A 13632-nucleotide genomic window follows, 5' to 3' on the forward strand; every position below is an offset into this window, starting at 1 on the left:
GAGTCAGTGTGTGTGGGACCCGTACCCCAGTGAGAGTCAGTGTGTGTGGGACCCGTACCCCAGTGAGAGTCAGTGTGTGTGGGACCCGTACCCCAGTGAGAGTCAGTGTGTGTGGGACCCGTACCCCAGTGAGAGTCAGTGTGTGCGGGACCCGTACCCCAGTGAGAGTCAGTGTGTGTGGAACCCGTACCCCAGTGAGAGTCAGTGTGTGTGGGACCCGTACCCCAGTGAGAGTCAGTGTGTGTGGGACCCGTACCCCAGTGAGAGTCAGTGTGTGTGGGACCCGTACCCCAGTGAGAGTCAGTGTGTGTGGGACCCGTACCCCAGCGAGAGTCAGTGTGTGTGGGACCTGTACCCCAGAGAGAGTCAGTGTGTGTGGGACCCGTACCCCAGTGAGAGTCAGTGTGTGTGGGACCCGTACCCCAGTGAGAGTCAGTGTGTGTGGGACCCGTACCCTAGTGAGAGTCAGTGTGTGTGGGACCCGTACCCCAGTGAGAGTCAGTGTGTGTGGTACCCGTACCCCAGTGAGAGTCAGTGTGTGTGGGACCCGTACCCCAGTGAGAGTCAGTGTGCGTGGGACCCATACCCCAGTGAGAGTCAGTGTGTGTGGGACCCGTACCCCAGTGAGAGTCAGTGTGTGTGGGACCCGTACCCCAGTGAGAGTCAGTGTGTGTGGGACCCGTACCCCAGTGAGAGTCAGTGTGTGTGGAACCCGTACCCCAGTGAGAGTCAGTGTGTGTGGGACCCGTACCCCAGTGAGAGTCAGTGTGTGTGGGACCCGTACCCCAGTGAGAGTCGGTGTGTGTGGAACCCGTACCCCAGTGATTGTCAGTGGGGAGGTGCCGAGGGGACGGTGAGGAATTCGGGACTGTATTTACCGCTCTCTGGAGTTGCTGGTTCTCGTTCTCCAGGTTGAGGATTTTGGTACTGGAATCAACACTGGCCACTCGGAACTGTTCCTCCCTCCGCCGGAGATCCTGATTCTCCCGTTCCACAGTCATCAACTGGGCTGACGTCACTTCATGGACCTCATAACTGAGAGGCTTCTCAATAACTGTAAGATAGCACAGAGAGTGACTTCAGAGTGCGTTCAGTACCTGTCCTGGGAGTGTTTGATGGGGACAGTGTAGAGGGAGCTTCACTCTGTATCTAACCCCGTGCTGTACCTGTCCTGGGAGTGTTTGATGGGGACAGTGTAGAGGGAGCTTCACTCTGTATCTAACCCCGTGCTGTACCTGTCCTGGGAGTGTTTGATGGGGGCAGTGCAGAGGGAGCTTTACTCTGTATCTAACCCCGTGCTGTACCTGTCCTGGGAGTGTTTGATGGGGACAGTGTACAGGGAGCTTTACTCTGTATCTAACCCTGTGCTGTACCTGTCCCGGGAGTGTTTGATGGGGGACGGTGTGGAGGGAGCTTTACTCTGTATCTGACCCCGTGCTGTAACTGTCCAGGGAGTGTTTGATGGGGACTGTGTAGAGGGAGCTTTACTCTGTGTCTAACCCCGTGCTGTACCTGTCCTGGGAGTGTTTGATGGGGACAGTGTAGAGGGAGCTTTACCCTGTATCTAACCCCGTGCTGTACTTGCCCTGGGAGTGTTTGATGGGGACAGTGTAGAGGGAGCTTCACTCTGTTTCTAACCCCGTGCTGTACCTGTCCTGGGAGTGTTTGATGGGGACAGTGTAGAGGGAGCTTTACTGTGTATCTAACCCCGTGCTGTACCTGTCCTGGGAGTGTTTGATGGGGACAGTGTAGAGGGAGCTTTACTCTGTATCTAACTCCGTGCTGTACCTGTCCTGGGAGTGTTTGACGGGGACAGTGTAGAGGGAGCTTTACTGTGTATCTAACCCCGTGCTGTACCTGTCCTGGGAGTGTTTGATGGGGACAGTGTAGAGGGAGCTTTACTCTGTATCTAACTCCGTGCTGTACCTGTCCTGGGAGTGTTTGACGGGGACAGTGTAGAGGGAGCTTTACTCTGTATCTAACCCAGTGCTGTACCTGTCCTGGGAGTGTTTGATGGGGACAGTGTAGAGGGAGCTTTACTCTGTATCTAACCCCGTGCTGTACCTGCCCTGGGAGTGTTTGATGGGGACAGTGTAGAGGGAGCTTTACTCTGTATCTAACCCCGTGCTGTACCTGTCCTGGGAGTGTTTGATGGAGACAGTGTAGAGGGAGCTTTACTCTGTATCTAACCCCGTGCTGTACCTGTGCTGGGAGTGTTTGATGGGGACAGTGTAGAGGGAGCTTTACTCTGTATCTAACCCCGTGCTGTACATGTCCTGGGAGTGTTTGATGGGGACAGTGTAGAGGGAGCTTTACTCTGTATCTAACCCTGTGCTGTACCTGTCCTGGGAGTGTTTGATGGGGACAGTGTAGAGGGAGCTTTACTCTGTATCTAACCCAGTGCTGTACCTGTCCTGGGAGTGTTTGATGGGGACAGTGTAGAGGGAGCTTTACTCTGTATCTAACCCCGTGCTGTACCTGTCCTGGGAGTATTTGATGGGGGACAGTGTAGAGGAAGCTTTACTCTGTATCTAACCCCGTGCTGTACCTGTCCTGGGAGTGTTTGATGGGGACAGTGTAGAGGGAGCTTTACTCTGTATCTAACCCCGTGCTGTCCCTGTCCTGGGAGTGTTTGATGGGGGACAGTGTAGAGGGAGCTTTACTCTGTATCTAACCCCGTGCTGTACCTGTCCTGGGAGTGTTTGATGGGGACAGTGTAGAGGGAGCTTTACTCTGTATCTAACCCCGTGCTGTACCTGTCCTGGGAGTGTTTGATGAGGAGAGTGTGGAGGGAGCTTTACTCTGTATCTAACCCCGTGCTGTACCTGTCCTGGGAGTGTTTGATGGGGACAGTGTAGAGGGAGCTTTACTCTGTATCTAACCCCGTGCTGTACCTGTCCTGGGAGTGTTTGATGGGGGACGGTGTAGAGGGAGCTTTACACTGTATGTAACCCCGTGCTGTACCTGTCCTGGGAGTGTTTGATGGGGACAGTGTAGAGGGAGCTTCACTCTGTATCTAACCCCGTGCTGTACCTGTCCTGGGAGTGTTTGATGGGGACAGTGGAGAGGGAGCTTTACTCTGTATCTAACCCCGTGCTGTACCTGTCCTGGGAGTGTTTGATGGGGACAGTGTAGAGGGAGCTTTACTCTGTATCTAACCCCGTGCTGTACCTGTCCTGGGAGTATTTGATGGGGACAGTGTAGAGAGAGCTTTACTCTGTTTCTAACCCCGTGCTGTACCTGTCCTGGGAGTGTTTGATGGGGACAGTGTAGAGGGAGCTTTACTCTGTATCTAACTCCGTGCTGTACCTGTCCTGGGAGTGTTTGACGGGGACAGTGTAGAGGGAGCTTTACTCTGTATCTAACCCCGTGCTGTACCTGTCCTGGGAGTGTTTGATGGGGACAGTGTAGAGGGAGCTTTACTCTGTATCTAACCCCGTGCTGTACCTGTCCTGGGAGTGTTTGATGGAGACAGTGTAGAGGGAGCTTTACTCTGTATCTAACCCCGTGCTGTACCTGTGCTGGAAGTGTTTGATGGGGACAGTGTAGAGGGAGCTTTACTCTGTATCTAACCCCGTGCTGTACCTGTCCTGGGAGTGTTTGATGGGGACAGTGTAGAGGGAGTTTTACTCTGTATCTAACCCCGTGCTGTACCTGTCCTGGGAGTGTTTGATGGGGACAGTGTAGAGGGAGCTTTACTCTGTATCTAACCCCGTGCTGTACCTGTCCTGGGAGTGTTTGATGGGGACAGTGTAGAGGGAGCTTTACTCTGTATCTAACCCCGTGCTGTACCTGTCCTGGGAGTGTTTGATGGGGACAGTGTAGAGGGAGCTTTACTCTGTATCTAACTCCGTGCTGTACCTGTCCTGGGAGTGTTTGACGGGGACAGTGTAGAGGGAGCTTTACTGTGTATCTAACCCCGTGCTGTACCTGTCCTGGGAGTGTTTGATGGGGACAGTGTAGAGGGAGCTTTACTCTGTATCTAACTCCGTGCTGTACCTGTCCTGGGAGTGTTTGACGGGGACAGTGTAGAGGGAGCTTTACTCTGTATCTAACCCAGTGCTGTACCTGTCCTGGGAGTGTTTGATGGGGACAGTGTAGAGGGAGCTTTACTCTGTATCTAACCCCGTGCTGTACCTGCCCTGGGAGTGTTTGATGGGGACAGTGTAGAGGGAGCTTTACTCTGTATCTAACCCCGTGCTGTACCTGTCCTGGGAGTGTTTGATGGAGACAGTGTAGAGGGAGCTTTACTCTGTATCTAACCCCGTGCTGTACCTGTGCTGGGAGTGTTTGATGGGGACAGTGTAGAGGGAGCTTTACTCTGTATCTAACCCCGTGCTGTACATGTCCTGGGAGTGTTTGATGGGGACAGTGTAGAGGGAGCCTTACTCTGTATCTAACCCTGTGCTGTACCTGTCCTGGGAGTGTTTGATGGGGACAGTGTAGAGGGAGCTTTACTCTGTATCTAACCCAGTGCTGTACCTGTCCTGGGAGTGTTTGATGGGGACAGTGTAGAGGGAGCTTTACTCTGTATCTAACCCCGTGCTGTACCTGTCCTGGGAGTGTTTGATGGGGGACAGTGTAGAGGAAGCTTTACTCTGTATCTAACCCCGTGCTGTACCTGTCCTGGGAGTGTTTGATGGGGACAGTGTAGAGGGAGCTTTACTCTGTATCTAACCCCGTGCTGTCCCTGTCCTGGGAGTGTTTGATGGGGGACAGTGTAGAGGGAGCTTTACTCTGTATCTAACCCCGTGCTGTACCTGTCCTGGGAGTGTTTGATGGGGACAGTGTAGAGGGAGCTTTACTCTGTATCTAACCCCGTGCTGTACCTGTCCTGGGAGTGTTTGATGAGGAGAGTGTGGAGGGAGCTTTACTCTGTATCTAACCCCGTGCTGTACCTGTCCTGGGAGTGTTTGATGGGGACAGTGTAGAGGGAGCTTTACTCTGTATCTAACCCCGTGCTGTACCTGTCCTGGGAGTGTTTGATGGGGGACGGTGTAGAGGGAGCTTTACACTGTATGTAACCCCGTGCTGTACCTGTCCTGGGAGTGTTTGATGGGGACAGTGTAGAGGGAGCTTCACTCTGTATCTAACCCCGTGCTGTACCTGTCCTGGGAGTGTTTGATGGGGACAGTGTAGAGGGAGCTTCACTCTGTATCTAACCCCGTGCTGTACCTGTCCTGGGAGTGTTTGATGGGGGCAGTGCAGAGGGAGCTTTACTCTGTATCTAACCCCGTGCTGTACCTGTCCTGGGAGTGTTTGATGGGGACAGTGTACAGGGAGCTTTACTCTGTATCTAACCCTGTGCTGTACCTGTCCCGGGAGTGTTTGATGGGGGACGGTGTGGAGGGAGCTTTACTCTGTATCTGACCCCGTGCTGTAACTGTCCAGGGAGTGTTTGATGGGGACTGTGTAGAGGGAGCTTTACTCTGTGTCTAACCCCGTGCTGTACCTGTCCTGGGAGTGTTTGATGGGGACAGTGTAGAGGGAGCTTTACTCTGTATCTAACCCCGTGCTGTACCTGTCCTGGGAGTGTTTGATGGGGACAGTGTACAGGGAGCTTTACTCTGTATCTAACCCCGTGCTGTACCTGTCCAGGGAGTGTTTGATGGGGACAGTGTAGAGGGAGCTTTACTCTGTATCTAACCCCGTGTTGTACCTGTCCTGGGAGTGTTTGATGGGGACAGTGTACAGGGAGCTTTACTCTGTATCTAACCCCGTGCTGTACCTGTCCTGGGAGTGTTTGATGGGGACAGTGTGGAGGGAGCTTTACTCTGTATCTAACCCCGTGTTGTACCTGTCCTGGGAGTGTTTGATAGGGACAGTGTAGAGGGAGCTTTACTCTGTATCTAACCCCGTGTTGTACCTGTCCTGGGAGTGTTTGCTGGGGACAGTGTAGAGGGAGCTTTACTCTGTATCTAACCCCGTGCTGTACCTGTCCTGGGAGTGTTTGATAGGGACAGTGTAGAGGGAGCTTTACTCTGTATCTAACCCCGTGTTGTACCTGTCCTGGGAGTGTTTGATGGGGGACAGTGTAGAGGGAGCTTTACTCTGTGTCTAACCCCGTGCTGTACCTGTCCCGGGAGTGTTTGATGGGGACAGTGTAGAGGGAGCTTTACTCTGTATCTTACCCCGTGCTGTACCTGTCCTGGGAGTGTTTGAAGGGGGCAGTGCAGAGGGAGCTTTACTCTGTATCTAACCCCGTGCTGTACCTGTCCTGGGAGTGTTTGATGGGGACAGTGTACAGGGAGCTTTACTCTGTATCTAACCCCGTGCTGTACCTGTCCCGGGAGTGTTTGATGGGGGACGGTGTGGAGGGAGCTTTACTCTGTATCTGACCCCGTGCTGTAACTGTCCAGGGAGTGTTTGATGGGGACAGTGTAGAGGGAGCTTTACTCTGTGTCTAACCCCGTGCTGTACCTGTCCTGGGAGTGTTTGATGGGGACAGTGTAGAGGGAGCTTTACTCTGTATCTAACCCCGTGCTGTACCTGTCCTGGGAGTGTTTGATGGGGACAGTGTACAGGGAGCTTTACTCTGTATCTAACCCCGTGCTGTACCTGTCCAGGGAGTGTTTGATGGGGACAGTGTAGAGGGAGCTTTACTCTGTATCTAACCCCGTGTTGTACCTGTCCTGGGAGTGTTTGATGGGGACAGTGTAGAGGGAGCTTTACTCTGTATCTAACCCCGTGTTGTACCTGTCCTGGGAGTGTTTGATGGGGACAGTGTAGAGGGAGCTTTACTCTGTATCTAACCCCGTGTTGTACCTGTCCTGGGAGTGTTTGATGGGGACAGTGTAGAGGGAGCTTTACTCTGTATCTAACCCCGTGCTGTACCTGTCCTGGGAGTGTTTGATGAGGACAGTGTACAGGGAGCTTTACTCTGTATCTAACCCCGTGCTGTACCTGTCCTGGGAGTGTTTGATGAGGACAGTGTAGTGGGAGCTTTACTCTGTATCTAGCCCCGTGCTGTACCTGTCCTGGGAGTGTTTGATGGGGACAGTGTAGAGGGAGCTTTACTCTGTATCTAACCCCGTGCTGTACATGTCCTGGGAGTGTTTGATGGGGACAGTGTAGAGGGAGCTTTACTCTGTATCTAACCCTGTGCTGTACCTGTCCTGGGAGTGTTTGATGGGGACAGTGTAGAGGGAGCTTTACTCTGTATCTAACCCAGTGCTGTACCTGTCCTGGGAGTGTTTGATGGGGACAGTGTAGAGGGAGCTTTACTCTGTATCTAACCCCGTGCTGTACCTGTCCTGGGAGTGTTTGATGGGGGACAGTGTAGAGGAAGCTTTACTCTGTATCTAACCCCGTGCTGTACCTGTCCTGGGAGTGTTTGATGGGGACAGTGTAGAGGGAGCTTTACTCTGTATCTAACCCCGTGCTGTCCCTGTCCTGGGAGTGTTTGATGGGGGACAGTGTAGAGGGAGCTTTACTCTGTATCTAACCCCGTGCTGTACCTGTCCTGGGAGTGTTTGATGGGGACAGTGTAGAGGGAGCTTTACTCTGTATCTAACCCCGTGCTGTACCTGTCCTGGGAGTGTTTGATGAGGAGAGTGTGGAGGGAGCTTTACTCTGTATCTAACCCCGTGCTGTACCTGTCCTGGGAGTGTTTGATGGGGACAGTGTAGAGGGAGCTTTACTCTGTATCTAACCCCGTGCTGTACCTGTCCTGGGAGTGTTTGATGGGGGACGGTGTAGAGGGAGCTTTACACTGTATGTAACCCCGTGCTGTACCTGTCCTGGGAGTGTTTGATGGGGACAGTGTAGAGGGAGCTTCACTCTGTATCTAACCCCGTGCTGTACCTGTCCTGGGAGTGTTTGATGGGGACAGTGTAGAGGGAGCTTCACTCTGTATCTAACCCCGTGCTGTACCTGTCCTGGGAGTGTTTGATGGGGGCAGTGCAGAGGGAGCTTTACTCTGTATCTAACCCCGTGCTGTACCTGTCCTGGGAGTGTTTGATGGGGACAGTGTACAGGGAGCTTTACTCTGTATCTAACCCCGTGCTGTACCTGTCCCGGGAGTGTTTGATGGGGGACGGTGTGGAGGGAGCTTTACTCTGTATCTGACCCCGTGCTGTAACTGTCCAGGGAGTGTTTGATGGGGACTGTGTAGAGGGAGCTTTACTCTGTGTCTAACCCCGTGCTGTACCTGTCCTGGGAGTGTTTGATGGGGACAGTGTAGAGTGAGCTTTACTCTGTATCTAACCCCGTGCTGTACCTGTCCTGGGAGTGTTTGATGGGGACAGTATAGAGGGAGCTTTACTCTGTATCTAACCCCGTGCTGTACCTGTCCTGGGAGTGTTTGATGGGGACAGTGTAGAGGGAGCTTTACTCTGTATCTAACCGCGTGCTGTACCTGTCCTGGGAGTGTTTGATGGGGACGATGTAGATGGAGCTTTACTCTGTATCTAACCCCGTGCTGTACCTGTCCTGGGAGTGTTTGATGGGGACAGTGTAGAGGGAGCTTTACTCTGTATCTAACCCCGTGTTGTACCTGTCCTGGGAGTGTTTGATAGGGACAGTGTAGAGGGAGCTTTACTCTGTATCTAACCCCGTGTTGTACCTGTCCTGGGAGTGTTTGCTGGGGACAGTGTAGAGGGAGCTTTACTCTGTATCTAACCCCGTGCTGTACCTGTCCTGGGAGTGTTTGATAGGGACAGTGTAGAGGGAGCTTTACTCTGTATCTAACCCCGTGTTGTACCTGTCCTGGGAGTGTTTGATGGGGGACAGTGTAGAGGGAGCTTTACTCTGTGTCTAACCCCGTGCTGTACCTGTCCCGGGAGTGTTTGATGGGGACAGTGTAGAGGGAGCTTTACTCTGTATCTTACCCCGTGCTGTACCTGTCCTGGGAGTGTTTGAAGGGGGCAGTGCAGAGGGAGCTTTACTCTGTATCTAACCCCGTGCTGTACCTGTCCTGGGAGTGTTTGATGGGGACAGTGTACAGGGAGCTTTACTCTGTATCTAACCCCGTGCTGTACCTGTCCCGGGAGTGTTTGATGGGGGACGGTGTGGAGGGAGCTTTACTCTGTATCTGACCCCGTGCTGTAACTGTCCAGGGAGTGTTTGATGGGGACAGTGTAGAGGGAGCTTTACTCTGTGTCTAACCCCGTGCTGTACCTGTCCTGGGAGTGTTTGATGGGGACAGTGTAGAGGGAGCTTTACTCTGTATCTAACCCCGTGCTGTACCTGTCCTGGGAGTGTTTGATGGGGACAGTGTACAGGGAGCTTTACTCTGTATCTAACCCCGTGCTGTACCTGTCCAGGGAGTGTTTGATGGGGACAGTGTAGAGGGAGCTTTACTCTGTATCTAACCCCGTGTTGTACCTGTCCTGGGAGTGTTTGATGGGGACAGTGTAGAGGGAGCTTTACTCTGTATCTAACCCCGTGTTGTACCTGTCCTGGGAGTGTTTGATGGGGACAGTGTAGAGGGAGCTTTACTCTGTATCTAACCCCGTGTTGTACCTGTCCTGGGAGTGTTTGATGGGGACAGTGTAGAGGGAGCTTTACTCTGTATCTAACCCCGTGCTGTACCTGTCCTGGGAGTGTTTGATGAGGACAGTGTACAGGGAGCTTTACTCTGTATCTAACCCCGTGCTGTACCTGTCCTGGGAGTGTTTGATGAGGACAGTGTAGTGGGAGCTTTACTCTGTCTCTAGCCCCGTGCTGTACCTGTCCTGGGAGTGTTAGATGGGGACAGTGTAGAGGGAGCTTTACTCTGTATCTAACCCCGTGCTGTACCTGTCCTGGGAGTGTTAGATGGGGACAGTGTAGAGGGAGCTTTACTCTGTATCTAACCCCGTGCTGTACCTGTCCTGGGAGTGTTTGATGGGGACAGTGTAGAGGGAGCTTTACTCTGTATCTAACCCCGTGCTGTACCTGTCCTGGGAGTGTTAGATGGGGACAGTGTAGAGGGAGCTTTACTCTGTATCTAACCCCGTGCTGTACCTGTCCTGGGAGTGTTTGATGGGGACAGTGTAGAGGGAGCTTTACTCTGTATCTAACCCCGTGCTGTACCTGTCCTGGGAGTGTTTGATGAGGACAGTGTAGAGGGAGCTTTACTCTGTATCTAACCCCGTGCTGTATCTGTCCTGGGAGTGTTTCATGGGGACAGTGTAGAGGGAGCTTTACTCTGTATCTAACCCCGTGCTGTACCTGTCCTGGGAGTGTTTGATGGGGACAGTGTAGAGGGAGCTTTACTCTGTATCTAACCCCGTGCTGTACCTGTCCTGGGAGTGTTTGATGGGGACAGTGTAGAGGGAGCTTTACTCTGTATCTAACCCCGTGCTGTACCTGTCCTGGGAGTGTTTGATGGGGACAGTGTAGAGGGTGCTTTACTCTGTATCTAACCCCGTGCTGTACCTGTACTGGGAGTGTTTGATGGGGACAGTGTAGAGGGTGCTTTACTCTGTATCTAACCCCGTGCTGTACCTGTCCTGGGAGTGTTTGATGGGGACAATGTAGAGGGAGCTTTACTCTGTATCTAACCCTGTGCTGTACCTGTCCTGGGAGTGTTTGATGGGGACGGTGTAGAGGGAGCTTTACTCTGTATCTAACCCTGTGCTGTACCTGTCCTGGGAGTGTTTGATGGAGACAGTGTAGAGGGAGCTTTACTCTGTATCTAACCCCGTGCTGTACCTGTCCTGGGAGTGTTTGATGGAGACAGTGTAGAGGGAGCTTTACTCTGTATCTAACCCCGTGCTGTACCTGTCCTGGGAGTGTTTGATGGGGACAGTACAGAGGGAGCTTTACTCTGTATCTAACCCCGTGCTGTACCTGTCCTGGGAGTGTTTGATGGAGACAGTGTAGAGGGAGCTTTACTCTGTATCTAACCCCGTGCTGTACCTGTCCTGGGAGTGTTTGATGGGGACAGTGTAGAGGGAGCTTTACTCTGTATCTAACCCTGTGCTGTACCTGTCCTGGGAGTGTTTGATGGGGGACGGTGTAGAGGGAGCTTTACTCTGTATCTAACCCCGTGCTGTACCTGTCCTGGGAGTGTTTGATGGAGACAGTGTAGAGGGAGCTTTACTCTGTATCTAACCCCGTGCTGTACCTGTCCTGGGAGTGTTTGATGGAGACAGTGTAGAGGGAGCTTTACTCTGTATCTAACCCCGTGCTGTACCTGTCCTGGGAGTGTTTGATGGGGACAGTACAGAGGGAGCTTTACTCTGTATCTAACCCCGTGCTGTACCTGTCCTGGGAGTGTTTGATGGAGACAGTGTAGAGGGAGCTTTACTCTGTATCTAACCCCGTGCTGTACCTGTCCTGGGAGTGTTTGATGGGGACAGTGTAGAGGGAGCTTTACTCTGTATCTAACCCTGTGCTGTACCTGTCCTGGGAGTGTTTGATGGGGGACGGTGTAGAGGGAGCTTTACTCTGTATCTAACCCCGTGCTGTACCTGTCCCGGGAGTGTTTGATGGGGACAGTGTAGAGGGAGCTTTACTCTGTATCTAACCCCCGTGCTGTACCTGTCCTGGGAGTGTTTGATGGGGACAGTGTAGAGGGAGCTTTACTCTGTATCTAACCCCCGTGCTGTACCTGTCCTGGGAGTGTTTGATGGGGGACAGTGTAGAGGGAGCTTTACTCTGTATCTAACCCTGTGCTGTACCTGTCCTGGGAGTGTTTGATGGGGACAGTGTAGAGGGAGCTTTACTCTGTATCTAACCCCGTGCTGTACCTGTGCTGGGAGTGTTTGATGGGGGACAGTGTAGAGGGAGCTTTACACTGTATCTAACCCCGTGCTGTACCTGTGCTGGGAGTGATTGATGGGGGACAGTGTAGAGGAAGCTTTACTCTGTATCTAACCCTGTGCTGTACCTGTCCTGGGAGTGTTTGATGGGGACAGTGTAGAGGGAGCTTTACTCTGTATCTAACCCCGTGCTGTACCTGTGCTGGGAGTGTTTGATGGGGGACAGTGTAGAGGGAGCTTTACACTGTATCTAACCCCGTGCTGTACCTGTCCTGGGAGAGTTTGATTGGGACAGTGTAGAGGGAGCTTTACACTGTATCTAACCCCGTGCTGTACCTGTGCTGGGAGTGATTGATGGGGGACGGTGTGATGTAAGGTCTGGGCTGTTCCTTACGTTCGGAGTGTGGAAAATCCTCTGTGGTCACCTCCATCGTCCCGCTGAGCTGGAGTGATTGGCCGAGTCCCTGCTTCCACGCCATCTCCAGGCTGAGGTTTTCCTCGACCAGATCTTCGATCCTTTGTCGATCCGCTTCTCGTTCCTGTTGTGGGAAATTCTCGGCAACTTTAATCGGGTCCAAAGAAAACTAAATACGTTGGTTAATCCCGCCGAATGCACAACTCGCCCTTCAGCGTCACCATTGATCAGAAACTGAGCTGGGCCCAGCCACATTAATACTGTGGCTACCAGAGCAGGTCAGAGGCTGGGAATCCTGCGGAGAGTAACTCACCTCCTGACTCCCCCCAAAGCCTGTCCACCATCTACAAGGACACAAGTCAGGAGTGTGAGGGAATACTCTCCACTCGCCTGGATGAGCGCGGCTCCCAACAACACTCGAGAAGCTCGACACCGTCCAGGACACAGCAGCCCCGCTTTTTCAGGACGGGACGGTGGCCCGGTGGATCGCACTGTTGCCTCACGGCGCCAGTGTCCCAGCTTCGATTCCCCGCTGGGTCACTGTCTGCGCGGAGTCTGCACGTTCTCCCCGTCTCTGCGTGGGTTTCCTCCGGGTGCGCCGGTTTCCTCCCACAGTCCAAAGATGTGCAGGTGAGGTGGGGTTGTAAGGTTATGAAATAGGGCGGGTGGTGGGCCTAGAAAGGATGCTCTTCCAGAGGCTCGGTGCAGAAACGATGGGCCGAATGGCCTCCTTCTACGCTGTAGGGTTTCTATTATGTGGTTCTTTGATCCCACCTTCAACATTCACTCCCTCCGCCCCCGACGCACAGCGGCAGCCGTGCGCACCGTCTACAAGACTCCCCGCAGCCACTCGCCTTCGACAGCGCCTTCCAAACCCGCCACCTCTACCGTCTAGAAGGACGAGGGCAGCAGCAGACACACGGGGAACACCACCGCCTGCGAGTCCCCCCCTCCGAGCCGCTCCGACTCGGAAATATATCGGCCGTTCCTTCGCTGTGGCCGGCGTCGAAATCCTGGGAACTCCCTCCCTAACAGCACGGTGGGTGTGCCCACCCCACACGGGGACTGCGGCGGGTTCAAGATGGCGGCTCACCCACCACCTCCTCGAGGGGCTTTAGGGAGGTGCGATAAATCCTGGGCCTAGCCAGTGAGGCTCCACAATCCTGGGGAACCGGGAGATCAAAGTGGTGTTTGGGAGGCAGGTGGTGAATTTTGGACACAGAGGCGTGAGTTCTGCCTCCTCCGCTCACATCCAGACCCCCCCCCCCCCCCTCCAAATGGTGAAGAGATTGTTTCGCTCAAGTGTTACGGAGTGAAGTCAGTTCTCTGCACCGAGGTCACACCAACTCCAACACCTCGGTCCAGCGGGGGGGGGGGGGGGGGGGGGGGGGGTGAGATCATTTACGCCTCGGTCTCTGGTCCGCGCACAGTCGCGACTGAGGTGTGATACTCCTATTCCTGTCCCCCGCACCCTCCCTCCATTTCGCCACCCCTCCCCCCGACCTCGGCACCCCCCCCCCCCCCTCCACC

General features: G+C 53.7%; 1 protein-coding gene across 1 annotated transcript in view; it reads right to left on the reverse strand.

The window, feature by feature from the left end:
* Positions 1-878: 878 nt before the first annotated feature.
* Positions 879-13632, reverse strand: part of LOC140406276 (girdin-like) — a gene marked incomplete at its 3' end in the record, with an annotated part of 73868 nt that continues 61114 nt past the window's right edge. Inside the window, exons 12-13 of the mRNA XM_072494387.1 lie at positions 12082-12226; positions 879-1054 (exon numbers count right to left, since the gene is read on the reverse strand). Of these exons, the coding sequence (XP_072350488.1) occupies positions 879-1054; positions 12082-12226 (321 nt within the window). The remainder of the gene's footprint in view (positions 1055-12081; positions 12227-13632) is intronic.

The sequence above is a fragment of the Scyliorhinus torazame genome, unplaced genomic scaffold (assembly GCF_047496885.1).
Source record: "Scyliorhinus torazame isolate Kashiwa2021f unplaced genomic scaffold, sScyTor2.1 scaffold_401, whole genome shotgun sequence".
NCBI lineage: Eukaryota > Metazoa > Chordata > Chondrichthyes > Carcharhiniformes > Scyliorhinidae > Scyliorhinus > Scyliorhinus torazame.